The sequence below is a fragment of the Salmo salar genome, chromosome 12 (genome assembly GCF_965601325.2).
Source record: "Salmo salar chromosome 12, fSalSal1, whole genome shotgun sequence".
Classification (NCBI taxonomy): Eukaryota; Metazoa; Chordata; class Actinopteri; order Salmoniformes; family Salmonidae; genus Salmo; species Salmo salar.
In genome coordinates this window covers 9,056,382-9,083,673 of record NC_138302.1, presented here as the reverse complement: position 1 = coordinate 9,083,673, position 27,292 = coordinate 9,056,382, and the positions used below count along the sequence as shown (strand labels likewise).

The following is a 27,292-nucleotide window of genomic DNA, read 5'->3' as shown; positions in this document are numbered from 1 at the left end:
AGTGGCACAGCGGTCTAAGGCACCACTATAGTACCTGGTTCGAATCCAGGCTGTATCACATCTGGCCGTGATTGGGTGGCGCACAATTGGCCCAGTGTCGTCCGGGGTAGGCCGTCATTGTAAATAAGAATTTGTTCTTAACTGACTTGCCTAGTTAAATAAAGGTTAAATTAATGTTATATTCTCCTACGTTAATTTCACATTTCCACAAACTTCAAAGTGTTTCCTTTAAAATCGTATCAAGAATACCCCGTCTCCCCCCCCCCCCCCTCCCCCACACGCGCACTGTTGGGGCGAGTGACTCTGAACTTACAATAGCTAGCCCCAAGTCGTTATATATAGAATTCTTTTCTTGTGCATTTTGCCTCAATACTCCTGCATACTTTGTCTAAAACCTTTCTTTACCTAACTCTGGGACAGGCTGTTTGTTCCCACACTCAGGACTCTGACTCTCTTGGTTACACAGACTTTTGGCCTCCCATCCTATTGTTACCACATCTCGCTGGTTTTGTATTCATGTTACCTGATGAAATTGCTGTACTATATGATCTTGTTGCCATCTGATGCACATTCAGATGTCATAAATCAGCACTGCAGAGCTCTCCCTGTCCTATGCCGTGCCTTGATTGTATTACTGTTGATGATATCTGGAAATGTGTATGTACACCCTCGCCCATCTACCTTTGCTAGGCCCAATTCTGACTTGTGCTCTGATATCTGCTTCACGGATTTCTGCTCTCGTGAAAGCCTGGGTTTTCTGCACGTTAACACTAGAAGCTTATTACCTACAATTGAAAGTGGGTTCACAGCTCCAATCCAGATGTGTTGGTCATTACTGAGATGTGTTTTGAATACTGATAACGTTTCTGGTTATAACCTTTTTCGGCAAGACAGATCTTCCAAAGGTGGGGGAGTGGCAATCTTTACCAAGGATCAACTTCACTGCTCGGTTGTCTCCAAGTCTGTCCCCAAACAATTTGATTTGCTGGTTTTAAGCATTAAACTTTCAAATAGCTCTTTGTTGACTGTTGCTGGCTGCTACCGTCCTCCATCAGCATCAGCCTGTACCCTACCTGCCCCAAGGTCTCTCTTGGCCCCTTACACTAAGTCTGAATTTGTCCTGCTAGATGACCTAAACTGGGACATGCTTAAACCACCACCTGTGTTTGTAATGGCTGCTCAGTGAAACGACCTGTCCTGATTTGTCATAGACGCTTGCTATTTTTTTTTTTTTCTGTCGACGATGCTTGGACCTTCTTTTTTTAATATTTTCAGTGGTATTGTTAACAAACACGTCCCCATACAGAAAATTAGAATTAAAAAACGGGTTCAGCCCCTGGTTCGACCGTGATCTTGCAGAGTTACTCCACCTCAAGAAATGCATTTGGCGAAAGGCTCGGCACACGCATATTCAGGCTGGCTGGCTCTCGTTCAGGCAAATGAGAAATAAGTGCATTCGGGCTATCTGGAAGGTCAAAGTTAATTACTTTAAGGAGCAGTTCTCTCTGTGGGTTTAACCCCCAAGAAGTTCTGGAAAACAGTTAAAGATCTCTGATCACCTGCCCATGTCCCTTAATGTTGATGTGGTTGTTACTGACAAGAACCACATGGCTGAGCTCTTTAATCACCACTTCATTAAGTCAGGATTCCTATTTGACTCAGCCATGCCTCCCTGCCCGTCCAAAATGTCCTTATCTCCCACCCCTTCCAATGCGACTATCCCCGATGCTTCTCCTTCTTTTTCCCCTGCCCCGCTAAAAAGTTTCTCCCTGTAGGCAGTCACTGAGTCCGAGGAGCTAAAGGGGCTCTTGAAACTTGAACCCCAAAAAACATCTGGGTCAGATGGTTTAGACACTTTCTTGTTTAAGGTTGCTGCCCCTATCATCGCCAAGCCTATCTCCAACCTTTTTAACCTGTCTCTCCTTTCTGGGGAGGTTCCCATTGCTTGGAAGGCAGCCACGGTTTGTCCTTTATTTAAAGGGGGAGATCAAGCTGATCCTAACTGTTATAGGCCAATTTTCTATTTTGCCCTGTTTATCAAAAGTGTTGGAAAAACTTGTCAATAATCAACTGACTGGCTTTCTTCATGTCTATAGTATTCTCTCTGGTATGCAATCTGGTTTCCGCTCAGGTTATGGATGCATCACTGCAACCTTAAAGGTCCTCAATTTCCCTTGATTCTAAGCAATGTTATGCTGCTATTTTTATTGACTTGGCCAAAGCTTTTGATACGGTAGACCATTCCATTCTGTGGGCCGGCTAAGGAGTATTGGTGTCTCTGAGGGGTCTTTCACCTAGTTTGCTAACTATCTCTCTCAAAGAGTGCAGTGTATAAAGTCAGAAAATCTGCCGTCTCAGCCACTGCCTGTCACCAAGGGAGTACCCCAAGGCTCAATCCTAGGCCCCACGCTCTTCTCAAATTAAAACAACAATTATCTGCAGATAATTTACTAAATATTTATATAAAGAGGGTGAATAAACAAATAGTGGGGAGAGGGCACCAAGCTGATTTTTGCAGTGCTTTAAAAAGAGATCTAATAATTTGGCCAGGTAAAAAATATATATTTTAAGGTGCATTTCATGATCTGATACTGTGACGTCACCGCAGCAACGTTAAAACGTCATCTATCGACTAATCAAGGAGACAACAGTCTGGCACAGTTGACACGTTATAATAACCATAAAAACACAGAAATGATTTGATACTTTTTGCGCTTTACATTGGAGATTAGCAAAAAAATAATCTTATGGTTCTAGGTTGATTTTTAAGTATTTTTAACGAAGAGCCGTTTTCGAGCCAAATGAGCCGGCTCTTTTACATGAACGGAGCCAGTGTTTCAGCAATGTTATATTAATAGTCCATATTTTAATTAAAATGTAATGCATGATTATAGTAAATACATACCACTTTATAATAAGATCAAATACAAATATCTTTGGAATTCCTTTTCTTTCACTTAACAAATAAAAATGCATAAAGTTTTACCTGAAGTGTAAGATTACAGTTACACGAAGCGTCATCCATGTATTTAGTCAAAATAGTTATGTCGATAATCGATTGCTGTGGCCTGCGTGACTGAACGTAACAACGTCAGTCAAAGCGGAAGTGGCTGCGAAAGATAGTACCTGACAGGGTCGTGTAGTAGCATACAAGCGATATATTCTCCTCTTAATCAACAAAATACAATATCCACAGGTTAACTTTGTTAACGTAAAGGATCATTAGCTGAAACTGAAGAGATATGGGTAGCTAGCTATCTACCTTTTCCACATGGGGAACAAAAAAACGGTGGGCAGACGCTTGGTAGCTACATAACGTTAGCTGTTTTCTACAAGGTACCTGGTAAGTTGGCTAACTTGTGTTCTACAACCGGATGTTTTTGTGCACCTATGGACGACGAAGCTGGGTTTTCAGCTTTCATATGACAATACCAATTCCAGTTTTGTGATGCAGTGTGACTGTCACACAAACATTGTTGTTACTAACTAGTCCTTGGTGAACTTAGCTTTACACGTTAGCTAGGCAGATAATGCGCCGTTGCAAAGAAGAGTAGGTCATATCAACCATACAGTTTTATTTTCATGTCGATGCCTTTAAACGACGTTGTGAAATGCCGCAAACAGTTGATTTGATTGCGGGAATATTGACGTGACATGGGTGTTGCCAACTATTTTTAAGTAAGATTAGCTAGAGTACCACCATATGAGTCACAATACACATAAAACCTAGCGGTCAAACAAGGAACGTTTTTCCACCATTCACTTTTCCCATAAGGGATTTTTAGAAACACTTAAAATAAGGGCTTTGTTTCTTGTAGGCGTACCCTGGCGTGACATTTTGATAACCATGTAAGTCTCTTTAGGACAAGATGACTTATCAATATATTCTGCTCTATTTACTCTTAGTTTCAAATAATAATTCGTATCAAAGTAGATATGCATGTCTACAAGTCCCTGCAAGCTAACTTCATGTCATAGTTAGCTGACACCCGTGCTAACAGGTATTGTGTCAATTTAAAACTTGCACAAGACATTTCACAGAATTGTCAATTTAAAGAAATGTAATTACTACATTTAGCTAGCATTAGCTAATCCAGATATTATTACTTTTGCGTCAATTCGGCACGCTCGTCCAGATCATCATGGCATTTATAGTAACTTCCACATTAGCAGCTAACTAGCGTTACATTTTTAGGGGGTAAATACAGGCGACTATATTGATAAGGCTCCTTGTCCTAGAGAGATTTACACTGTTATCAAAACGCCAGGCTAAGTCTACACACAACCCTTGTTTGAAGTGGTTCTAAAATCCCCTGTGGGGAAAAATTAGTGGAACCATTTCCCAGGTATTATGACTCATACTGTGGCACTCATAGTCATAAAACCCGGAAATGGTTTAATACTTTTTTTCACCATGAATTTGTGCATCTGGGATTTTACATTTTAGTCATTTAGCAGACACTCTTGTCCAGAGCGACTTACAGTAGTGAATAGATACATCTCATTTCATGCCTTTTTTTTGGTTTTGTACTGGCCCCCCGTGGGAATCGAACCCACAACCTTGGCGTTGCACACACCATGCTGGCGTTGCAAACACCATGCTCTACCAACTGAGCCACAGGGAAGACAGAACTACTTTGTGTAGTCTTACCCTGGCGTGACGTTTTATAACCTCACAAATCTCTAATGGACGAAGTCACTGTTATCAATAATTAGCATTGCTACTTTTGGAGAGCAAATTGAGGCTAATATTTTGATCAAATTCACCTTGCACTAAGATAATTACACGGCTATCAAAGCGTCATGCCAAGTTGAGCCTACACCAACACATAATTACTTTTCATTTTTATTCACCATGTGAAAACTGAATGGCGGAAAAACTATTGGAGCCATTTCTGTGTTTTTATGGTTATTATAACGTGTCAACTGTGCCAGACTGTTGTCTCCTTGATTAGTCGCTAGATGACGTTTTAACGTTGCTGCGGTGACGTCACAGAACCAATTTGCCTTATTGCAGCACAACTGCGTTCCCCGACATAGCGTTTTCTACCCCCTCCCATTTGTTAATTTCTGCTTCTCCAGCTCTCGTTTGCGGCAGAATTGAGTGGGAGAAGTCCCTAAATGCTATCCAAACCATAGAAATCTTCAAAGGCAGCCTGAAATGTAGTTGAATTTGTCGCTAGCACCGTTTACCAATAAAAGTCAACTGGAGGGTTCTGAAAACTCCCTAAATATAGCCACTTAGTCGTTAAATTGGCAAGAGATTAGGCAAAATCATTGCGACATGTAATGGAAACGGCAGATATAGGATTTGTTCGGCAGAGGTGGATTTGTCTTTTGCCTAACTTTCTTTATTGTGACAAATGATGATGAATAAATTATGATTGCCGAATACATTTAAAGGTATGTGGGGCACGTGACGTCATTGTGTAACTATAAGCTCCACTCCACATGTTTAATTCTAAGTAATAAAACATTTTCTTTGCAGGATAAGTATTGTCCTGACTTTCAAGAATATCTGACTTGCTTTGTCTTGCTTTTTTCTGATTGGCTGGATGCAAGTTTCACCATCCAATTCTTTCAGATATATGGGAGTGCATTCTATCCATGCTGGCTTTCGCCGGGGCTACCTGAGACATCGAACAGAGATGGGTGTGAGTAGGGCTGTTATGGTGACCGTATTACCGCCACAACGGCGGTCACGATGGCAGTTAAATTCCATGTGACCGTTTAGTCACAGTAATTAGGCTTCTCCAAGGTCTGATACTGCTGAGGGTCATTTAGTAACCTACCACATTTGCTAACTTTCTGGTACTCGGCACTCATTGTCGCTTGACATCAATGCAAATGTAATCGAAAATCTAATCAAACGCTTCATGTTGCGCAACATTTCTATAGGTTATGTAATTGCGTGAGAAAACAGATTTGATGGACTATTAAAAAGAGGAGGATCCCATCAGCTTTCTATAAGCTAGGCCTATTATATTTATAAACTTTCCTAATGTTAAGCACATTGCTTCTCTTTACAACAGGAGAATAGCCCACCTGGCTGGCATGAAAATAAACCACAGGGAAAAGCATCCTCCATTAGCTATTTAAGTGCATAGATGACATGTATTTTTTCCAGCTGCCCCTGTTCCTAGACAGCTTCATGATAATGGTCCATTCTAAATCAAAACAAATTTCACACACATATTATTTAGTATAGGTAAAGACAACATTAAATCAAGAATATTCTGATATGTGACAATATTAGCCTATCGTTTGTGGGTGATGATGCGTTATCGCTTGTGGGTGATGATGCGTTATTGCTTGTGGATGATGATGATGTGTTATCGCAATGCCAAGCGACGGCTGGCGTGGTGTAAAGCTCGCGCCATTGGACTCTGGAGCAGTGGAAACAAGTTCTCTGGAGTGATTTATTACGCTTCACCATCTGGCAGGTCGACGGACGACTCTGGGTTTGGCGGATGCCAGGAGAATGCAATGGTCTGGGGCTGTTTTTCATGGTTCGGGCTAGGCCCCTTAGTTCCAGCGAAGGGAAATCTTAACGCTACAGCAAAGGGTGGATACTTTGAAGAATCAAAAATATTTTGATTTGTTTATCACTTTTTTTGGTGGTTACTACATGATTCCATATGTGTTATTTCATAGTTTTGATGTCTTCACTATTAATCTACAATGTAGAAAATAGGAAAAATAAAGAAAAACCTTTGAGTAGGTGTGTCCAAACTTTTGACTGGTACTATATATGCCCATAAAATCTTGATATTGTATATATTGTCCAGTCGTCTTTTAATTAAATAACTCTGGTAGATCAACCCCTCCCGGTCTTGACGTAATCTCTCCAACGCTTGTAAAGCAACTACTGGAGATGGGTGTTCAGGATTTACATTTGACATTTCTGTCATTTGGCAGATGCTCTTATCCAGAGCGATTTACAGTAGTGAGTGGATACAATTTTCGTGCGGGTTGCAAGCACCATGCTCTACCAACTGAGCCACGGAGATCTCTGAGTTCCCGGGAAATGTTTTCAAGAGAGGATGCCACAATACGCCATTGTAGGCAGGCGGCAGTTCATGAATACCCCCTTTATAATTGAATTGTGTAAAATGACACGTTTCCAAAGGGTTTGCCAATGAAAGGGCTCAAAATAAAGCCTTTTCCCTGCGCAGTTCTATGTTTCTCATACGCTGTGCTGCTAGCGGGTCCGTTGCCAGGGAAGCTAACGTTGCTGCTAGCGGGTCCGTTGCCAGGGAAGCTAACGTTGCTGCTAGCGGGTCCGTTGCCAGGGAAGCTAACGTTGCTGCTAGAGCGTCCGTTGTCAGGGAAGCTAACGTTGCTGCTAGCTAAAGTTGCTGCTAGCGGGTCCGTTGCCAGGGAAGCTAACGTTGCTGCTAGCCGGTCCGTTGCCAGGGAAGCTAACGTTGCTGCTAGCGGGTCCGTTGCCAGGGAAGCTAACGTTGCTGCTAGAGCGTCCGTTGTCAGGGAAGCTAACGTTGCTGATAGCTAAAGTTGCTGCTAGCGGGTCCGTTGCCAGGGAAGCTAACGTTGCTGCTAGCGGGTCCGTTGCCAGGGAAGCTAACGTTGCTGCTAGAGCGTCCGTTGCCAGGGAAGCTAACGTTGCTGCTAGCTAAAGTTGCTGCTAGCGGGTCCGTTGCCAGGGAAGCTAACGTTGCTGCTAGAGCGTCCGTTGCCAGGGAAGCTAACGTTGCTGCTAGCTAAAGTTGCTGCTAGCGGGTCCGTTGCCAGGGAAGCTAACGTTGCTGCTAGCTAAAGTTGCTGCTAGCGGATCCGTTGCCAGGGAAGCTAACGTTGCTGCTAGATAACGTTAGCTGGCGAACGGTTCTTGTGGACTAGGAGACTAACATTAATAATGAAAACATTACATAAACATACAGACTAAGGAAATACTGCTCTCTCTTATAAAGGGGCCTTGGACACTCACTTACCTTCACATGAAGAATGTATTAAACAAGTCCCTTCGTTGTGTAGTCGACAAACTTGGCATTTCTTCTTGTCATTTTGCGAGCCATGAAAAAATTCCAACCAAACATCTGAATCTCACAAATAGTGGCAGCCTCTTGTGGCTGATCTAGGATCAGCCTACACCTTGATCTACAGTAGTTGCATTATGTGATGAGAAGAGAACACTGGTAAATGTCGGAAATAATCATATTACACTGTCAATACTGTGTTGTAATGGATCATTCTTCTATTACAGGTGTATGGACTTCCTGCTGTCTTCTACTACAGGTCATCTAAAGTGTATGGACTTCCTGCTGTCTTCTTCTACTACAGGTCATCTAAAGTGTATGGACTTCCTGCTGTCTTGCCATTGACTGCATTGTCATTGTTCCCACCAGCAGGACAATATGAGTGGAGAGAAGGAAACATTGTTGGATGAAATTGAACAGAGTTTATTTACTCTAACTAAGGACAATATACTTTACCTGTGTGAACGTTGTGGAATTGATGTCTCTCAAGTTAAAGGAAAGCACCATCGCTCATTGCGACGTAAAATCATGGAGGAAATGTGGGAAAATGCAGATTCAGTCAAATCGGAGGAGCAGGGAATGTCTTGGTTACTCCGACTGAAAGATGACATCAGAAAGATACATGAAGAATCTACTGTGGCACCCATGAGTCCCAGCCAGTCTGATGATGACAATGCTACAACCTGCGGCGAGGAATGGGACATGCAGGACAAAGATTGGTTTCCTAGCAACAGGCTGGAGGCGGAGTCATCTCCAGAGAGCCACACTCCAGAGCAGAGGGAGAGTGGTGTGAGTACATCCCAGTCAGAAAGTGTTTCTGGTTCTCAACAGTCTGTTTTGGATTCTTCTTGATTCAGACTCCTTCTATACTCTACATACATTGGAGGAGAATATCTGAGGTTCCTCCTCTTGGACTTTCTCCTCCAATGCTTTTTGAGGAGGCAGAATAGCCCGATTGAGGAATCAAGGAAAGATTTCAAAATTCCCACCTTCCTTTTCTGAGTCAAGATCACGTTCAGTGCTAAAATGCCAGCGGAAATCTAGTGCTCAGATTTTTTTTAAACATGCCCAAGAAAAATGTCCGCCTGTGCAACATGAACCTAATAAAACCAGTTCTGTAGTCTGTGCAGGAGACTTAATACATTATCACAGCATATTGGCTATGTTTGGCCTGCCAATATTGTTCTTCTCAGACCATATTATATTTCAAAACTTGAGCTATGATAAAATAGATCAGTTGTTGTATTACTTGCGAGGCACAGCTGAGCATAAATTGAAATAATGTGCTTTTTTTTTTACTTGCCTGATGGTACTGGCATGGTGACCACTTCTTTACAGGCAGGAGTGTTTTCCTCCCTGCTTCATCTAGTCTCTATTTCTGTCTCTATTTTTTGGATTTCCAGGACAAGCCTACTTTGCCGCCTTCCTCCCTCCAGTCCCTGGGTTGTGCCTCTCCCGGTAGCGCCTTACTGCGGGGTCTGAAGAGGGCGTCTGTGTGGCTGGATGACTGCAGGAAAACACCCGGGCTGAGTGGAACTGTGAGAGGAGGAGAAAAAGAGGGAGATTTGACTGATCAAAGTAAGTAGGAGGTTTTAGTGGTGTGTTGATGTGTTAATAATATGGTCTGGAGGGTTAAGGGGTGTGTTGATGCATTAATAATGTGGTCTGGAGGATTAAGGGGTGTGTTAATAATGTGGTCTGGAGGATTAAGGGGTGTGTTAATAATGTGGTCTGGAGGATTAAGGGGTGTGTTAATAATGTGGTCTGGAGGATTAAGGGGTGTGTTAATAATGTGGTCTGGAGGATTAAGGGGTGTGTTAATAATGTGGTCTGGAGGGTTAAGGGGTGTGTTAATAATGTGGTCTGGGGGTTAAGGGGTGTGTTAATAATGTGGTCTGGAGGGTTAAGGGGTGTGTTGATGTATTAATAATGTGGTCTGGAGGGTTAAGGGGTGTGTTAATAATGTGGTCTGGAGGGTTAAGGGGTGTGTTGATGTATTAATAATGTGGTCTGGAGGGTTAAGGGGTGTGTTAATAATGTGGTCTGGGGGTTAAGGGGTGTGTTGGTGTGTTAATAATGTGGTCTGGGGGTTAAGGGGTGTGCTAATAATGTGGTCTGGGGGTTAAGGGGTGTGTTAATAATGTGGTCTGGAGGGTTAAGGGGTGTGTTAATAATGTGGTCTGGAGGGTTAAGGGGTGTGTTGGTGTGTTAATAATGTGGTCTGGAGGGTTAAGGGTTGTGTTAATAATGTGGTCTGGAGGGTTAAGGGGTGTGTTAATAATGTGGTCTGGAGGGTTAAGGGGTGTGTTAATAATGTGGTCTGGAGGGTTAAGGGGTGTGTTAATAATGTGGTCTGGAGGGTTAAGGGATGTGTTTAATAATGTGGTCTGGAGGGTTAAGGGGTGTGTTAATGTATTAATAATGTGGTCTGGAGGGTTAAGGGGTGTGTTAATGTGTTAATAATGTGGTCTGGGGGTTAAGGGGTGTGTTAATAATGTGGTCTGGAGGGTTAAGGGGTGTGTTGGTGTGTTAATAATGTGGTCTGGAGGGTTAAGGGGTGTGTTAATAATGTGGTCTGGAGGGTTAAGGGGTGTGTTGATGTGTTAATAATGTGGTCTGGAGGGTTAAGGGGTGTGTTAATAATGTGGTCTGGAGGGTTAAGGGGTGTGTTAATGTATTAATAATGTGGTCTGGAGGGTTAAGGGGTGTGTTAATGTGTTAATAATGTGGTCTGGGGGTTAAGGGGTGTGTTAATAATGTGGTCTGGAGGTTTAAGGGGTGTGTTGGTGTGTTAATAATGTGGTCTGGAGGGTTAAGGGGTGTGTTAATAATGTGGTCTGGAGGGTTAAGGGGTGTGTTAATAATGTGGTCTGGAGGGTTAAGGGGTGTGTTGATGTGTTAATAATGTGGTCTGGAGGGTTAAGGGGTGTGTTGGTGTGTTAATAATGTGGTCTGGAGGGTTAAGGGTTGTGTTAATGATGTGGTTTGGAGGGTTAAGGGGTGTGTTAATAATGTGGTCTGGAGGGTTAAGGGGTGTGTTAATAATGTGGTCTGGAGGGTTAAGGGGTGTGTTAATAATGTGGTCTGGAGGGTTAAGGGGTGTGTTAATAATGTGGTCTGGAGGGTTAAGGGGTGTGTTAATAATGTGGTCTGGAGGGTTAAGGGGTGTGTTAATAATGTGGTCTGGAGGGTTAAGGGGTGTGTTAATAATGTGGTCTGGAGGGTTAAGGGGTGTGTTAATAATGTGGTCTGGAGGGTTAAGGGGTGTGTTAATAATGTGGTCTGGAGGGTTAAGGGGTGTGTTGGTGTGTTAATAATGTGGTCTGGAGGGTTAAGGGCTGTGTTAATAATGTGGTCTGGAGGGTTAAGGGGTGTGTTAATAATGTGGTCTGGAGGGTTAAGGGGTGTGTTAATGATGTGGTCTGGGGGTTAAGGGGTGTGTTAATAATGTGGTCTGGGGGTTAAGGGGTGTGTTAATAATGTGGTCTGGGGGTTAAGGGGTGTGTTAATAATGTGGTCTGGAGGGTTAAGGGGTGTGTTAATAATGTGGTCTGGAGGAGGAAGCAATGTTGTTTTGACAACACAGCTGTGTGATTCAACTTCTCTAGGACTGATAGTTTATGATGAAGACTTACACTGTATTCACTGTTTTATAAATTGTTTCATTTACACAGGAAAGAGATGTGACTATCCCGGTTCCTCTGGGGCGCCTCAACAACGTCCTGATAAGGCAGAGAAAAGTCTTTCCAGATCAGAACACCTCGAGAAACATGAATGGAGACCCACAGGGATGAAACATCACCGCTGCTCTGACTGTGGGAAGAGTTGCAAATCTTCATCAGAACTAAAAAAACACCAGAGAATCCATACAGGAGAGAAACCTTATAACTGTGATCAATGTGGGAAGAGTTTTCGTTATTCAAGCCAGTTTAAAGTACACCTGCAAAGACACACAGGCGAGAAGCCTTATAGCTGTTCAGACTGTGGGATAAGCGTTTGTACCTCAAGTCAGCTGTTATCGCACAAGCGAACCCACACAGAAGAGAAGCCTTACAGCTGCTTACTGTGTGAGAAAAGATTTTCGTCAAAATATAGTCTGAAATTACACCAGCGGTTCCACACTGGAGAAACAAATTATGGCTGCGATCAGTGTGAGGAGAGTTTCACCTCGTCGGCAGACCTCAGAACTCACCAGAGAATCCACACCGGAGGGAAACCTCACCTCTGCTTCCAGTGTGGGAAGCGCTTCCGCCAACAATCAGGCTTGAAAAGCCACGAGAGGATTCACACAGGAGAGAAACCTTTCCAGTGCTCCCACTGTGGGAAGAAGTTCAGCCACAGGGCCACGTTTAAAGCACACCAGCGGACTCACACTGGAGAGAAGCCTTACCAATGCTCCCAGTGCAGGAGGAGTTTCTCCCAAATGGGCCACCTGAAAGTACACCAACAGACGCATGCTAAAGTGAGGTCTCACCTCTGCCCGCAGTGTGGTAAGGGCTACTACTCTCTAGACATCTACAATGCACACATGAGAACACACAACGGTGAGAAGACTCACCAGTGCGCCGACTGTCCCAAGAACTTCCTCACCCTGACTCAGCTCAAAACACACCAGCGGACACACACAGGAGAGAAACCGTACGTCTGTGACCAGTGTGGGAAGAGCTTTGCCGAATCGGGAAGCCTGACTCTACACCAGCGCTCGCACACCGGGGAAAAACCTTACCACTGCTCTGAGTGCGGGAAGAGCTTTGCTCGCTCCGGGGCACTGAAGAAGCACCAGCTTACACACACTGGGGAGAAGCCTTACAGCTGTGGTCAGTGTGGGAAGAGGTTTCCCAGGTCAGATACTCTGGCTACACACATGAGAACACATACAGGAGAGAAGCCCTATAGTTGTGATCCATGTGGTGAGAGGTTCTCCTATCATAGGTGCCTGGTAAAACACATGAAAACACATGTAGGAGATACTCCAGCCCTCGAGCGACCAATCACCCTAGGCCTCGGTGTTGAATGACCTGTCCATCAACCAATCACACCAGGCCTTGGGTAAACTGGAAATGTCTTACAGATTAAATATGAACAGCATGGTAGCAATTGGAAGAAAAAAGTTGAGGACACAACAGTTCACCTGACACAAGACTGAACCCAAATATTACTGTCGATTTGATATTTTCTGTACATTAGGCCACATTGATAACATGTTACTGAACAGCCATTGCGTTCTAATTTCAACCTATATACGGGTATGAGTGTAAAGGGTTAATGGCTTATATTATTATTATTATTATTATTATTATCATTATTCTATATTGTTATTAATATGGGTTGTTCGTTGCTGAGTGTTGTAACATGGTGCCAATTTCAAAGCTATATTTCTTGAAATTATTTCAGAATGTGTTGACCCTGATTTGTTAGATTTCCCGCCCCCTCCCCCTAGCATTTACAAGCTGAATTGTTATGTTGTTGACTTGATTATACATTTAGGACGTTTCTAAATATCTGTTTTATACCAGGTTCTAACATGTGTCCTTTTGTCCTGATCTTGTTCACATTCTGATTGTGACCACATTTTAAGACGGGTGTAAACAATCAAAGGACACATTGTGATCAGATCTTCCTGCCTACCCCCGGAGGTATTCAGGCACACATTGTGCAGATGGATCTGGACAGTGGAACCATTTTTAATCATCATAATTATTCCGACCCTCTAAAATCCTTGACAGGTGTCACCATTTGACTTATAGCATCAATGTGTCAAATAACTCAGGTAGGCAGCATCAATGTGTTTCAAATATAATTACCTGTCAAATAACTTGCATTCAGGTAGTGACCAGGAAATCTGGTCACAATGTGGACACAGCGGACGGATAAGAGACACATTTTAATACCATGTGTAGACTTATGTCTGAAAATGTGGGTACAATCAGAATGTGGACTTCTATTAGAACCAGGTATAAACAAATCTGCAGTCTTAGTCCCAAATGCCACCCTGTTCACTAGGACGAACACTACCGTTCAAAAGTTTGGGGTCACTTAGAAATGTTCTTGTTTTTGAAAGTAAAGCATTTTTTTTTTTGTCCATTTAAAATAACATCAAATTGATCCGAAATACAGTGTAGACATTGTTAATGTTGTAAATGACTATTGTAGCTGGAAACGGCTGATTTTTAATGGAATATCTACATAGGCGTACAGAGGCCCATTATCAGCAACCATCACTCCTGTGTTCCAATGGCACGTTGTGTTAGCTAACCCCAGCTTATCATTTTAAAAGGCTAAATGATCATAAGAAAACCCTTTTGCAATTATGTTATCACAGCTGAAAACTGTTGTCCTGATTAAAGAAGCAATAAAACTGGCCTTCTTTAGACTAGTTGAGAATCTGGAGCATCAGCATTTGTGGGTTTGATTACAGGCTCAAAATGGCCAGAAACAAACTTTCTTCTGAAACTCGTCAGTCTATTCTTGTTCTGAGAAATGAAGGCTATTCCATGTGAGAAATTGCCAAGAAACTGAGGATCTCGTACAACACTGTGTACTACTCCTTTCACAGAACAGCGCAAACTGGCTCTAACGTGCCATTGGAACACAGGAGTGATGGCTGCTGATAATGGGCCCATGTAGATATTCCATACAAAATCAGCCGTTTCCAGCTACAATAGTCATTTACAACATTAACAATGTCAACACTATTTCTGATCAATTTGATGTTATTTTAATTGACAAAATGTGTTTTTCTTTCAAAAACGAGGACATTTCTAAGTGACCCCAAACTTTTGAACGGTAGTATGTGTTTATATATAAAGCTGCAGTCATAGTCTGAAATAGAACCCTATTCACTAGAACATATAAAGCTATAATCAGTCCTAGTCCCAAATGTATCCCTATTCACTAGGATGTGTGTGTGTATATATAAAGCTACAGTCAGTCATAGTCCCAAATTAAACCCTATTCTCTAGGACATACAGTGCCTTGCGAAAGTATTCGGCCCCCTTGAACTTTTCGAGCTTTTGCCACATTTCAGGCTTCAAACATAAAGATATAAAACTGTAATTTTTTGTGAAGAATCAACAACAAGTGGGACACAATTATGAAGTGGAATGAAATTTATTGGATATTCCAAACTTTTTTAACAAATAAAAAACTGAAAAATTGGCTGTGCAAAATTATTCAGCCCCCTTAAGTTAATACTTTGTAGCGCCACCTTTCGCTGCGATTACAGCTGTAAGTCGCTTGGGGTATGTCTCTATCAGTTTGGCACATCGAGAGACTGAAATTTTTGCCCATTACTCCTTGCAAAACAGCTCGAGCTCAGTGAGGTTGGATGGAGAGCGTTTGTGAACAGCAGTTTTCAGTTCTTTCCACAGATTCTCGATTGGATTCAGGTCTGGACTTTGACTTGGCCATTCTAACACCTGGATATGTTTATTTGTGAACCATTCCATTGTAGATTTTGCTTTATGTTTTGGATCTTGTTGGAAGACAAATCTCCGTCCCAGTCTCAGGTCTTTTGCAGACTCCATCAGGTCTTCTTCCAGAATGGTGCTGTATTTGGCTCCATCCATCTTCCCATCAATTGTAACCATCTTCCCTGCCCCTGCTGAAGAAAAGCAGGCCCAAACCATGATGCTGCCACCACCATGTTTGACAGTGGGGATGGTGTGTTCAGGGTGATGAGCTGTGTTGCTTTTACGCTAAACATAACGTTTGGCATTGTTGCCAAAAAGTTTGATTTTGGTTTCATCTGACCAGAGCACCTTCTTCCACATGTTTGGTGTGTCTCCCAGGTGGCTAGTGGCAAACTTTAAACGACACTTTTTATGGATATCTTTAAGAAATGGCTTTCTTCTTGCCACTCTTTCATAAAGGCCAGATTTGTGCAGTATACGACTGATTGTTGTCCTATGGACAGAGTCTCCCACCTCAGCTGTAGATCTCTGCAGTTCATCCAGAGTGATCATGGGCCTCTTGGCTGCATCTCTGATCAGTCTTCTCCTTGTATGAGCTGAAAGTTTAGAGGGACGGCCGGGTCTTCGTAGATTTGCAGTGGTCTGATACTCCTTCCATTTCAATATTATCGCTTGCACAGTGCTCCTTGGGATGTTTAAAGCTTGGGAAATCTTTTTGTATCCAAATCCAGCTTTAAACTTCTCAACAACAGTATCTTGGACCTGCCTGGTGTGTTCCTTGTTCTTCATGATGCTCTCTGCGCTTTAAACGGACCTCTGAGACTATCACAGAGCAGGTGCATTTATACGGAGACTTGCTTACACACAGGTGGATTCTATTTATCATCATTAGTCATTTAGGTCAACATTGGATCATTCAGAGATCCTCACTGAACTTCTGGAGAGAGTTTGCTGCACTGAAAGTAAAGGGGCTGAATAATTTTGCACGCCCAATTTTTCAGTTTTTTTATTTGTTAAAAAAGTTTGAAATATCCAATAAATTTTGTTCCACTTCATGATTGTGTCCCACTTGTTGTTGATTCTTCACAAAAAATTACAGTTTTATATCTTTATGTTTGAAGCCTGAAATGTGGCAAAAGGTCGAAAAGTTCATGGGGGCCGAATACTTTCGCAAGGCACTGTATAGTGCACTACATCTGACCAGAGTCCTATGGGAATAGTATCTTGTCGTTTTGGGTTTCCTCAAAAGACTACATTTTCTTTATTGCTGTGCCGGTGTACATGTAGAGTTATTCAGTTATCTATTACTCCCAAATTTGTAAATAAAAAAGACATTGACTAACAATATGAGTGAAATGTGTTTTTACCGCAATGACAAACTGACAAATCGTTTTGAGATTGGGCATCAGCAAGATTATAACCTGTGACCTTACCCTCCCTATCCCAGCGCCAGTCAGAAGGTAGATTAGTAGCTGAGTCCACCTCCCAGCAGGAGGGAGACTCCACACCTGTGACCTTACCCTCCCTATCCCAGCGCCAGTCAGAAGGTAGATTAGTAGCTGAGTCCACCTCCCAGCAGGAGGGAGACTCCACACCCGTGACCTTACCCTCCCTATCCCAGCGCCAGTCAGAAGGTAGATTAGTAGCTGAGTCCACCTCCCAGCAGGAGGGAGACTCCACACCCGTGACCTTACCCTCCCTATCCCAGCGCCAGTCAGAAGGTAGATTAGTAGCTGAGTCCACCTCCCAGCAGGAGGGAGACTCCACACCTGTGACCTTACCCTCCCTATCCCAGCGCCAGTCAGAAGGTAGATTAGTAGCTGAGTCCACCTCCCAGCAGGAGGGAGACTCCACACCCGTGACCTTACCCTCCCTATCCCAGCGCCAGTCAGAAGGTAGATTAGTAGCTGAGTCCACCTCCCAGCAGGAGGGAGACTCCACACCCGTGACCTTACCCTCCCTTATCCCAGCGCCAGTCAGAAGGTAGATTAGTAGCTGAGTCCACCTCCCAGCAGGAGGGAGACTCCACACCCGTGACCTTACCCTCCCTATCCCAGCGCCAGTCAGAAGGTTAGATTAGAACAGCAGTAGATTTGACATGGGATTAGTTACGAATGTTCGATAAAGTTGGAAAACAAAAGGTGTGACTGGGATTGGAACTGACAAGCTTGTTGGTTTCAACCTGTGTATATTTGGTATTTTATTAGGCTCCCCATTAGCTGTTGCAAAAGCAGCAGCTACTCTTCCTGGGGTCCACACAAAACATGAAACATGACAGAACATTAGTAGACAAGAACAGCTCAAGGACAGAACTGCATACATACATAGAAATATAATAGCAGCGTAGTATAACATTACTGTAAGACAAAACACCACCGCATTCAATGGTGAATAATAATTCTTCAAGTTTTATGGGTAAAACATCCATGCAGCATCTGCATACCAACCATGCAGTTATGTACAGTGTTGTTTTGAATGATGTACAGTGAATTTTAGAGCAGATGGTGTTACTGTACCAAAGCCTGCCTGTGTATTTTGCTGTGTATCATAATGTGATCTTGCAGACATGGATTCAGCTTTGATCTAACTTCATTGAAGGAGCGCCATTCATTAAAGGAGCATCATTCATTAAAGGAGCGTCATTCATTAAAGGAGCATCATTCATTAAAGGAGCATCATTCATTAAAGGAGCGCCATTCATTAAAGGAGCATCATTCATTAAAGGAACGTCATTCATTAAAGGAGCATCATTCATTAAAGGAACGTCATTCATTAAAGGAACGTCATTCATTAAAGGAGCATCATTCATTAAAGGAGCACCATTCATTAAAGGAGCATCATTCATTAAAGGAGCACCATTCATTAAAGGAGCACCATTCAGCTGTGATCTAACTTCATTAAAGGAGCACCATTAGGCTGTGATCTAACTTCATTAAAGGAGCACCATTAGGCTGTGATCTAACTTCATTAAAGGAGCACCATTAGGCTGTGATCTAACTTCATTAAAGGAGCACCATTCAGCTGTGATCTAACTTCATTAAAGGAGCACCATTAGGCTGTGATCTAACTTCATTCAGGAGCACCATTAGGCTGTGATCTAACTTCATTCAGGAGCACCATTAGGCTGTGATCTAACTTCATTCAGGAGCACCATTAGGCTGTGATCTAACTTCATTCAGGAGCACCATTAGGCTGTGATCTAACTTCATTCAGGAGCACCATTAGGCTGTGATCTAACTTCATTCAGGAGCACCATTAGGCTGTGATCTAACTTCATTAAAGGAGCACCATTAGGCTGTGATCTAACTTCATTAAAGGAGCACCATTAGGCTGTGATCTAACTTCATTCAGGAGCACCATTAGGCTGTGATCTAACTTCATTCAGGAGCACCATTAGGCTGTGATCTAACTTCATTAAAGGAGAACCACCCGTTGTTTGTTCTTTACGCGTAGTAGACCAGGGGTGTCCAACTCATTCCGTAGAGGTTCTAGTGTCTGCTGGTTTTTGGTTTTTATTTTAAACTAAGCCCTAGACAACCAGGTGAGGGGAGTTCCTTACTAATCAGTGACTTTAATTTATTAATTAAGTACAAGGCAGGAGTGATAACACACAGACACTCGCCCCCCGTTTGCCACCTGTGTAATAGAGAACAGAGAATATATAGTGTAAAGCATCAGGATCCAGTGGACTAAAGATCCCGTAAAAGTCAGCTCCGCAGACACTCCTTTTCTTATTTCACGCTCACCTGTAAACCCTGCCCACTGGCCTGTCAGTAAGCTTTGATCCAGCCAATCAATTCGTCCCAAACTACCTCAGGAAATGTTGCTGCTAATCAGATATTTTACTTGTCTATGTAAATGTGGACACAAATCAGAATGTGGACAAGTTCAGGACAAAGGAAACACATGATAGCACCAGGTATAAACATGGCTCTTATTTCAATGAGGAAAACATTACTGTAAAAAGCTCTGAGGGGTCTGTAGTTAAAACTTTTTAAAAGGGAAAACTGGTGTTTAAAGTCATAGATTTTTTTTTTCTCCACCAGTGTGTGTTTGCTGGTGACCTTTAAGCCCACTTGATTGTGAAAAACTCTTTCCAGTCTGAGCAGTGTTAAGGCTTTTCTCCACTGTGTGTTGTCTCGTCTTTAATGCTTATGATTGTGAAAAGCGTTTCCCACATTCAGAGCAGAAGTAAGGCTTCTCTCCTCTGTGTTTCTTAAGTTGATATCTTATGCTGGTGAACCTTAAGCTCACTTGATTGTGAAAAACTCTCTCCAGTATGTGTTGTCTGGTGAACTCTCAGGCTTCTTGAGTCAGCAAAACTCTTTCCACAGTCAGAGCAGTGGTATGGCTTCTCTCTAGTCTGTGTCCCTGCTGGTGTCTTTTCAGACTTGCCAATTGAGAGAACATCTTACTACAGTGGTCACCGACTGGTCGACCTCAAAGGCATTCCTAGTTGATCACTAAACATTTCTGTAAAAAAAACTAAGATAAAACCTGTTCCCATTTATTTTTTATTCGTTGCGCGCTGTTGGTTGTATGTGCACCCAAATTCAACAGCCCTAGCACCGGGAAGGCAACGTGTTCCCATTTTAACCATTTAATGTGTTTGAAGGTAGAACTACGCCTACCTGACAGGCCCAGAGAGCAAATCAAGTGCACCTATAGGCCTACCACTGGCCAATCAGATAGCTCAGATCACTGTGTCTGCAGTTCCCACGAGCCATAGACTGTAAAAAGAAACCTCGAACGCACAGCCAATTGGATATTGTGAGATTTCAAAACTTTGAAAAACATGACTAGAGAAAGACTCAACGAATACAACAAAGAGCTGATGTTTAAGTTACTCAGAACTAGCAACAATTTGTTCAACACTTTTATTAGCTATAAAATGCACATTCTCCCTATTTCCATAAAAGGATAAAAGCCAACGACAGAAGATATGTTGTAAGTCGCTCTGGATAAGAGCGTCTGCTAAATGACGTAAATGTAAAATGTAAACGTTCATCACACCGTCTTTGTTCCCTTTATTACCACCTTTCACCAAAAATGGTTTTCTAACACAATCGGACTATGGAAGTCCAAAGTGAAGACTGCGAAAATGTGTTTCTGATCGTTTAGAAACCTACATACCCAGCCGTCACAAGTTGAGACATCTTGAGACACTTCAAGACATATACTTTTTTAAAGACATCTTAAGATGCCATTATGTCTCAAGACATGTCTTCAAAATGTATGTCTTAAAACATTTCATGGCATCTCTCAAACCACTAATATAAAAAACGGAGTGGCTACAGGTCCGACTTTTCCGGACCCCTCTTCCCGACAGCTAAATGTCCTGAAGCTTCTGCACATGTGGATGTACGGGATTCTCTACTTTACACACACAGTCTCTGTGTGTTCTGTTTATATTCGGTTCTGTTATGTAGAATCCTATCATTATGTGATCTTGAGGACATCGATTGAGCTTTGATTTAACAATTCTTTCCAGAGTAGCCTGTTCTCTGATTAGCCAAATGAGTAGAGCAGAGACTGAGCGTAAAGTAGAGAATCCCTTTAGCTGTCGGGAAGAGCCTAGAAAATGTCTTGAAGACACTTCCCTAAATATAGTTTTCTTATGTCTTGACGTGTCATGGCGTCTCAAGACAATGTTTTTACGACCTGTACTTCCTGTAAGATCTGTTGGTCCAGATTCCACTTCCTAATCATGTTAATGTTGAATGAGGATTCTCACCACTGGTCCAGATTCCACTTCCTAATCACATTTAAGGATTATTTAAGATCTACTACACAATGAAGTTACTCATAATGGTCAGAATATTAGTATTTTGTTCAAATGCCAGTGCAGAATATTTATTATAAAAACATTTTATTTTAAATGTTGTGTGCCGCCAGGAGATGAGTCGTGTTTCATGCTCCTAGTAGGATAGCAGCTGCTTCTTCTGCGTCTTCTTCATATTAGTAATGTGAAGGTTGAAGTCCAAAGTAAACACATTCTGCTCCTACATAAACATCCTACTTATTTTGATCAGTCAAATCTCCCTCGTCATCTTCTTCTCCTCCTCCTCTCATAGGTCCACTCAGCCCCGTTGTTTTCCTGCAGTCGACCAGCCGCACAGACACCCTCTTCAGACCCAGCAGTCTTTTACTTTGATCAGTCAAATCTCCCTCTTCCTCCTTGTCTCCTCGTCTTGTAGTTCCACTCAGCCCCGTTGTTTTCCTGCAGTCGACCAGCCGCACAGTCACCCTCTTCAGACCCAGCAGTAAGGCGCTACCAGAAGAGGCACTACACAGGGATTCTGGGAGGGCGGAGGGGTGCGGGCTAGCATTGTCCTGGAAACCACAGGAGGGGAGGAATGTTTAATGATAATTCACATTCCATACAGCCCCCTGGACACTCACCACAGAATTTACTGCATCTCAATGCTTTGATGTGCTTCTGCGCATGAGCTTAGGTAGCCAACGTCGCCAGGGATTTCTAGTGGAGAAGCAGTTTCTACATATCTTCATACTAAACCATCTTTGATGATACTGTAGCCAAACAAAAGCTTGGATGTATTAGAGTCATTTTGAAACGGTCATTTAGGGGTATTCTATTGACTGTAGCACTGTGGGACAAAATGGAGCTCTAAAGTTGTCCTGAGTTATACAATAGGCTAGTTGACGTTCGCGTTTCTACTGCGAGATTTGAGTGGAGACAAACAGATTCTGTTCAGTCAGCCGTCCTGATGAGCCCTTCCCAGCTAGCTTGTTTGTAGTTGTGGGTAGCAACGTCAGCCAGAATTTGAAACTTGTCTGTTGAAGTTGGGAATTGGGAGCGTGTTCAGAATCATTCCGTTTTAAAATCAGAGTAATTGTTAGTATTTATTTATTTTAGACGTTAATGCCGTAGTTTTACATGTTCAGTGAAAATCATTACAATAAATGCACTTCACCCTGGCCTGATATTGGCTACAGTATCTAGCTACTTCCCTCTCTCTCCTTACTGCGGTAAGCAGGAGGCCACTGCCACAAGTGTTGTCGTGTTACCGACTTGCAAAGCAAACTCTCCCGACTGAGCAGTAGACTATCACGGTGATATCCAGGTGGTTTACTACCAATATAACATGTTATTTCTCATGTAAGCTGCTATCAAGCACCTCCAAACAGCCCCATTGCACTAATAATTCACACCGGCTTGTCGATACATTAGCTAATTGGTCATGGTGACATCCAGGTTACCACCACAAGCTATTTCTCCCTCACCCATAAAAATAAACATTACTTTCTGTGACAAGTTTTAACTAGCGCCATGCTGCTGTTGTTGTTGCCAGTGTGGGAGAAAGGTAGATGTGCTGAGGGAAGGAAAGATAGAAATACATTAGCTAGCGAAAGAGGAGACTGGCAGCTGACCCTGAGTGGAGATAACAGGTGGCCATACATCCCCAAGTAGGAACCACACAACGGCCAGGCAAGCTGAATGTATGGCCATGACTAAATATATGCCAAGCGTAAGCATGCAATGCATGCATTATTTTCATATCCTTATGAGGAGAGTCCAGCCACTACTATGTTAGAGCTAAAAGCAGATATGGGCGTTATCCAGCCACTACTATGTTAGAGCTAAAAGCAGATATGGGCGTTATCCATTGGGTTGAAAGAAAAAGGTGGCAGAACGCATAGGGGGTTTTACTTCATTTACATAAAGGATGGACCTATGTATTGTATGTGCATAAAAGCAGAGCCGGGGCCTAAGGAAGGCAGTTGATGTCCGCGGACCGGCTCGGCTTTATTACTCTGTATTAAAGTCTATATTGAATTTACAAGTTCTTGTAAGAAGTGTTATTCTTAAGACAATTTTCCACGACACCAGCTAGCGAGCAGAAACTAGCTTGCTGGGAAGTGGGGAAGGGCTCTTCAGGACGCCTGACTGAACCCGAATCCAATGGTCTCCACGACTTTCAGCTGCACGACATACATCATTCATTCATTTGGGCAGCAGGCGTGTCCGTATAGCCTCGCCCTTTCCCACTAGATGGCCAAGCTGCAAAGTCAAAGGGTAGATCATAGAAATGTATGAAAACAAATATTTGGGTTTTGGTCTTAAAAGGTGCTTCGCATATTTTTTGGCATTCTAATTTGTGAAAATGTCCTTCGTATATCTGCAGTAATAGTGGAATGATAGTGTTTCACAGTATTACTTACCGCCAGTGTTGTGATTGGCTGCGATATTCGCCTATTAATTTCTCCCACCCGTCCTGCATCTGTTGTCAAAATGGGAAAGCTGTTTTGTGTTTGTGTTATATAGTGGAAATCGGGTCAAGCGCCCAATGTAGAAATAGTCATTTCCTAGTTGGTAAAATTCAACACGGTTTGCTCAATTTCAGTTTGTGCGTGAATACAAGCACTGAATAACCTAGGGAATCATTGTACCATCGAAATCGCTGTGAAATATATTTTCAATAACAGATATTTGAAGCTGGTGGACCAAAACCGAAAGGAAAAGGCTCAAGAGCAAGTCTCCGCCATGTTACAGTGGAAAAGGGAGGAGATTTGTTTTGAATGAAGCCTCGTGATGTTGTAATTCACCTTAGGTGTAGCGCCTTTAATTAAAGGTTAGGGTTAGCAGTGTGGTTAAGGCTAGGCTTTTTTTCTGATTTTAAGAAAATAAATAGTTGAACTAAATGTGGCTTCTGTCTTTGCCACTAGGCCAGATAGTGAGTGAGCATCTGTTCCACCTTCCAGGGGAATAAGCTAAATCCCGAGATAACTAGTAAATCGGTCGGATGCGTAAAATGGCGATTAATGATAAGATAGCTACCCTAACTATGGGTGATTATTTTGACACTGCACATTTTAATTTAAGTAAATCTATCGTCAGAGCAGAACCCACAACAGAATAAACGAGTAACATTGCTAGATAGCAAGCTAGCTAACTCACCTGATTCATGGCTATAGTTAGCTATGTAGCTACTAGCAAGTCTCTGTCCGATGTTCCACGTATCAAATAACGACCATGCGTAGCTAGATCCTTCACGACGTTCAGTTAGTTGCCCTGGGTTTTGTAGTTTGAGAGCTGATTCCTCCGCTAGAGAAGGTTATACTTTTTTAGCGAGGCAATAGCGTCTGCTTTGACTCACTGCCCCCCCCCCTCCAAAAAACAAACACAGAGCAGTCGAGTATAGATTTATATAAATAAACCCAACATAGGTCTAATATCACTCCCCTTTCCCCATCCTGGAATATGCCTCCTTTTTATTCGTGTAAAAGCTCAGATTTTATCATCACCGTTTTGTGGAGCTTTTTTAGATTAACTTAATAATAAATAAATAATACAGATCATTCTAATAAAAAAATGTAATAAAGTTGCAAAAAAATGTATTGACTCGTCTTCCAATGTATTGATACATTAGAAACATGTGAACATATTGTTAGAACAGACACTCAGACATCATTCAACCAGGAGTAAATGGAAAAAGATACGTCTACCAACCTCTCCCTCCCTCCCTCCCTCCCACACACCCATATATTTACCTATTTAGTTCCACATGATAAAACCCAGTGACAGATAATTGCAGTTTATGAAAGTTCATTCAGTAAGGCTGGTCTGAATGCTTTAACTTAATACAGTAACGGTAATATAATTCACATAGTTTCCTATTCTATGTGCATAGTGGGAACGTGAAGTAGGTGTCGGCAGGTAGCCTAGTAGTTAGAGCAGGGGCGAAAATCTGATATCAACTTTGGGGGGGACAATTACATGAAATTTTCTCAAGAGCAATTCCTGAGGGGGACACCAAAAGTAGTGCTGTAACACATAGCCTACATTGTAATATGGTAAATGTATATTGAGGAACCAAAGAAATAAGGTGTTTGCCATACTCCTAACTACCGGTACCCAAAACTACACAACTACTCACAACAGCAATACCATTGCCTTTAACAAATCTAGTTCAGTCACCAGTTTAAGTTGAGAGTGGGGGTATCCATGGCATTTTCCAATTATGTTCCTATTTTACAAGTAAAAAAAATTGAGAACCTTTCATAATGTTGCCAAACAAAGACTCAACAAACATACCTGAGACTCCGTCTCTGCCAGTCTGTCCCTGTATATCTGTCCCCAACTCTGCTGTCTGTGTGCCATCTGTTGCCTGCTCTGCCTAATGACATCATTGTGAAACATTTCCATTAGAATTTCATTTATTTCTTATGAACATTTTATCAACTAGTCTTTGAGATATTAGGCTACTAGGGTTCTTACTTTGCGTTTTGGTGTACTGAAAAATACTCTGATGTCCGTCTTTAATTTTTCTGCCATTTTTCTACCTGGCTGGCTGGCTACACACACACACAGTGTGTAGGTTATTTACAGTAGGAGATGGGCTTCTATCATCTTATCTTTTATCATTCTATTTGGGCTTCGATCTAAAAGGTAGCTAGCAAATGTGAAACGGATTAAAATGACAAGAGTTGACAGTTGTATGAGTTCACCATTTACACAACATATGCTGCAACCTTTTGTAATTTTAATAGTTTGTTTCATATTGGCTGGCTTCCAACAATAGCTGAATTTGCAAAGCAAGCGAGCACCAATTCCATTTCAGTGGTGTTTGCTATAATCTTTGCTACCCGGGTTAAAAATAAAAATAAAAAAAAGTTCCCTTGCGACAATTTAGCTTTTGCAACGAGACCATTAAATATATTTAAGACAATGGTAGAAGAGAGTGTAGTTCTGTTCAGTTTGGACTTCAGTTTATCGCTAACCTTATCACAGGGACTTTGAAGCACTAACTTACATCATCTGCATGCTGATCTCGGAATAAATTGACGATAGCAAAGATTCCATCTTTGACGAGGCCACATAAATGGAATAGGTACTAGCTAGCTTAATAGTTAATATTTGCGCGCTAGCTCTGCATATTCAGCTAGTGTGTGTGCGTGATTGACTGGATTAACCTCACGTCAGTTACGTTCATTGAGTGCCTTTCAGACAGTAGACACGACCCCTCTGTTACCTAGCAAGCTAAGGAACTGGCAGTGGATCAAACCATTGTGAGAAAAAGGGTGGGGGGGTCGCAATCTTTTGAAACTTAAAAACGCGCTATTAAGTGTCTATAATCAGCACAATTGCTTTCATTGCGTATTATTAATATTATTTAAATTACATAGTTATGTTTCAGTGATATATTGGGGCGGACAAATCATATTTTTCCCAGGATGGGGGGGGTCGTGTCCCCCCCGTCCCCCCCAGGATTTCCGCCCCTGAGTTAGAGCATTGGGCCAGTAACTGAAAGGTTGCTGGATCGAATCCCCGCGCTGACAAGGTAAAAAAATCTGTCGATCTGCCAGTGAACAAGGCAGTTAACCCACTGTAGGCCGTCATTGTAAATAAGAATTTGTTCTTAACTGACTTGCCTAGTTAGATTTTTTTTTATGTTAGAGGTCCTTTCTATTGGCCATTCACCTGTCGATCTACCTTATAACCTAAGAGCACGGAACGCCATTCACCTGTCGATCTACCTTATAACCTAAGAGCACGGAACGTCATTCACCTGTTTACCTTATAACCTAAGAGCATGGAACGTCATTCACCTGTTTACCTTATAACCTAAGAGCATGGAACGTCATTCACCTGTTTACCTTATAACCTAAGAGCACGGAACGTCATTCACCTGTTTACCTTATAACCTAAGAACGGAACGTCATTCACCTGTTTACCTTATAACCTAAGAACGGAACGTCATTCACCTGTTTACCTTATAACCTAAGAGCACGGAACGTCATTCACCTGTTTACCTTATAACCTAAGAGCATGGAACGTCATTCACCTGTTTACCTTATAACCTAAGAGCATGGAACATCATTCACCTGTTTACCTTATAACCTAAGAGCATGGAACGTCAT

The 27,292-nt window shown here is 42.3% G+C and overlaps 2 protein-coding genes across 4 annotated transcripts; one reads left to right on the top strand and one right to left on the bottom strand.

The window, feature by feature from the left end:
* The first annotated feature begins 3,084 nt into the window (after nucleotides 1-3,084).
* On the top strand, nucleotides 3,085-16,754 carry LOC106564069 (uncharacterized). The gene is made up of 4 exons (XM_014130047.3): nucleotides 3,085-3,343; nucleotides 8,225-8,786; nucleotides 9,401-9,575; nucleotides 11,672-16,754. Exons 2-4 carry the CDS (start codon nucleotides 8,376-8,378, stop codon nucleotides 13,012-13,014), a joined length of 1,929 nt encoding a protein of 642 aa, XP_013985522.1. The 5' UTR covers nucleotides 3,085-3,343; nucleotides 8,225-8,375; the 3' UTR covers nucleotides 13,015-16,754.
* A 3,518-nt stretch (nucleotides 16,755-20,272) lies between these two features.
* LOC145859396 (uncharacterized) lies at nucleotides 20,273-24,532 on the bottom strand. 3 transcript variants are annotated; one of them, XR_014379583.1, is made up of 3 exons: nucleotides 24,330-24,532; nucleotides 23,594-23,652; nucleotides 20,273-21,742 (listed from the first exon to the last, which is right to left on the bottom strand). XR_014379583.1 is itself a non-coding variant. In XM_082958533.1 (2 exons), the coding sequence occupies exons 1-2, from the start codon at nucleotides 24,336-24,338 to the stop codon at nucleotides 21,425-21,427; spliced, it is 327 nt and encodes a 108-aa protein (XP_082814659.1). In that variant the 5' UTR covers nucleotides 24,339-24,532; the 3' UTR covers nucleotides 20,273-21,424. The 3 variants fall into 3 exon arrangements, 1 of the variants encoding a protein (XP_082814659.1); XR_014379584.1 differs by lacking the exon at nucleotides 20,273-21,742 and adding an exon at nucleotides 21,749-23,432; XM_082958533.1 differs by lacking the exon at nucleotides 23,594-23,652.
* Nucleotides 24,533-27,292: the final 2,760 nt, after the last annotated feature.

Excerpts from the sequence above, each read along its gene's own strand:
- LOC106564069 (XM_014130047.3), top strand. The coding sequence starts at position 8,376 with ATGAGTGGAGAGAAGGAAACATTGTTGGATGAAATTGAACAGAGTTTA. Across the intron at positions 8,787-9,400 it reads CAGAGCAGAGGGAGAGTGGT|GACAAGCCTACTTTGCCGCC; the intron begins GTGAGTACATCC and ends TTGGATTTCCAG. Across the intron at positions 9,576-11,671 it reads GGGAGATTTGACTGATCAAA|GAAAGAGATGTGACTATCCC; the intron begins GTAAGTAGGAGG and ends TCATTTACACAG.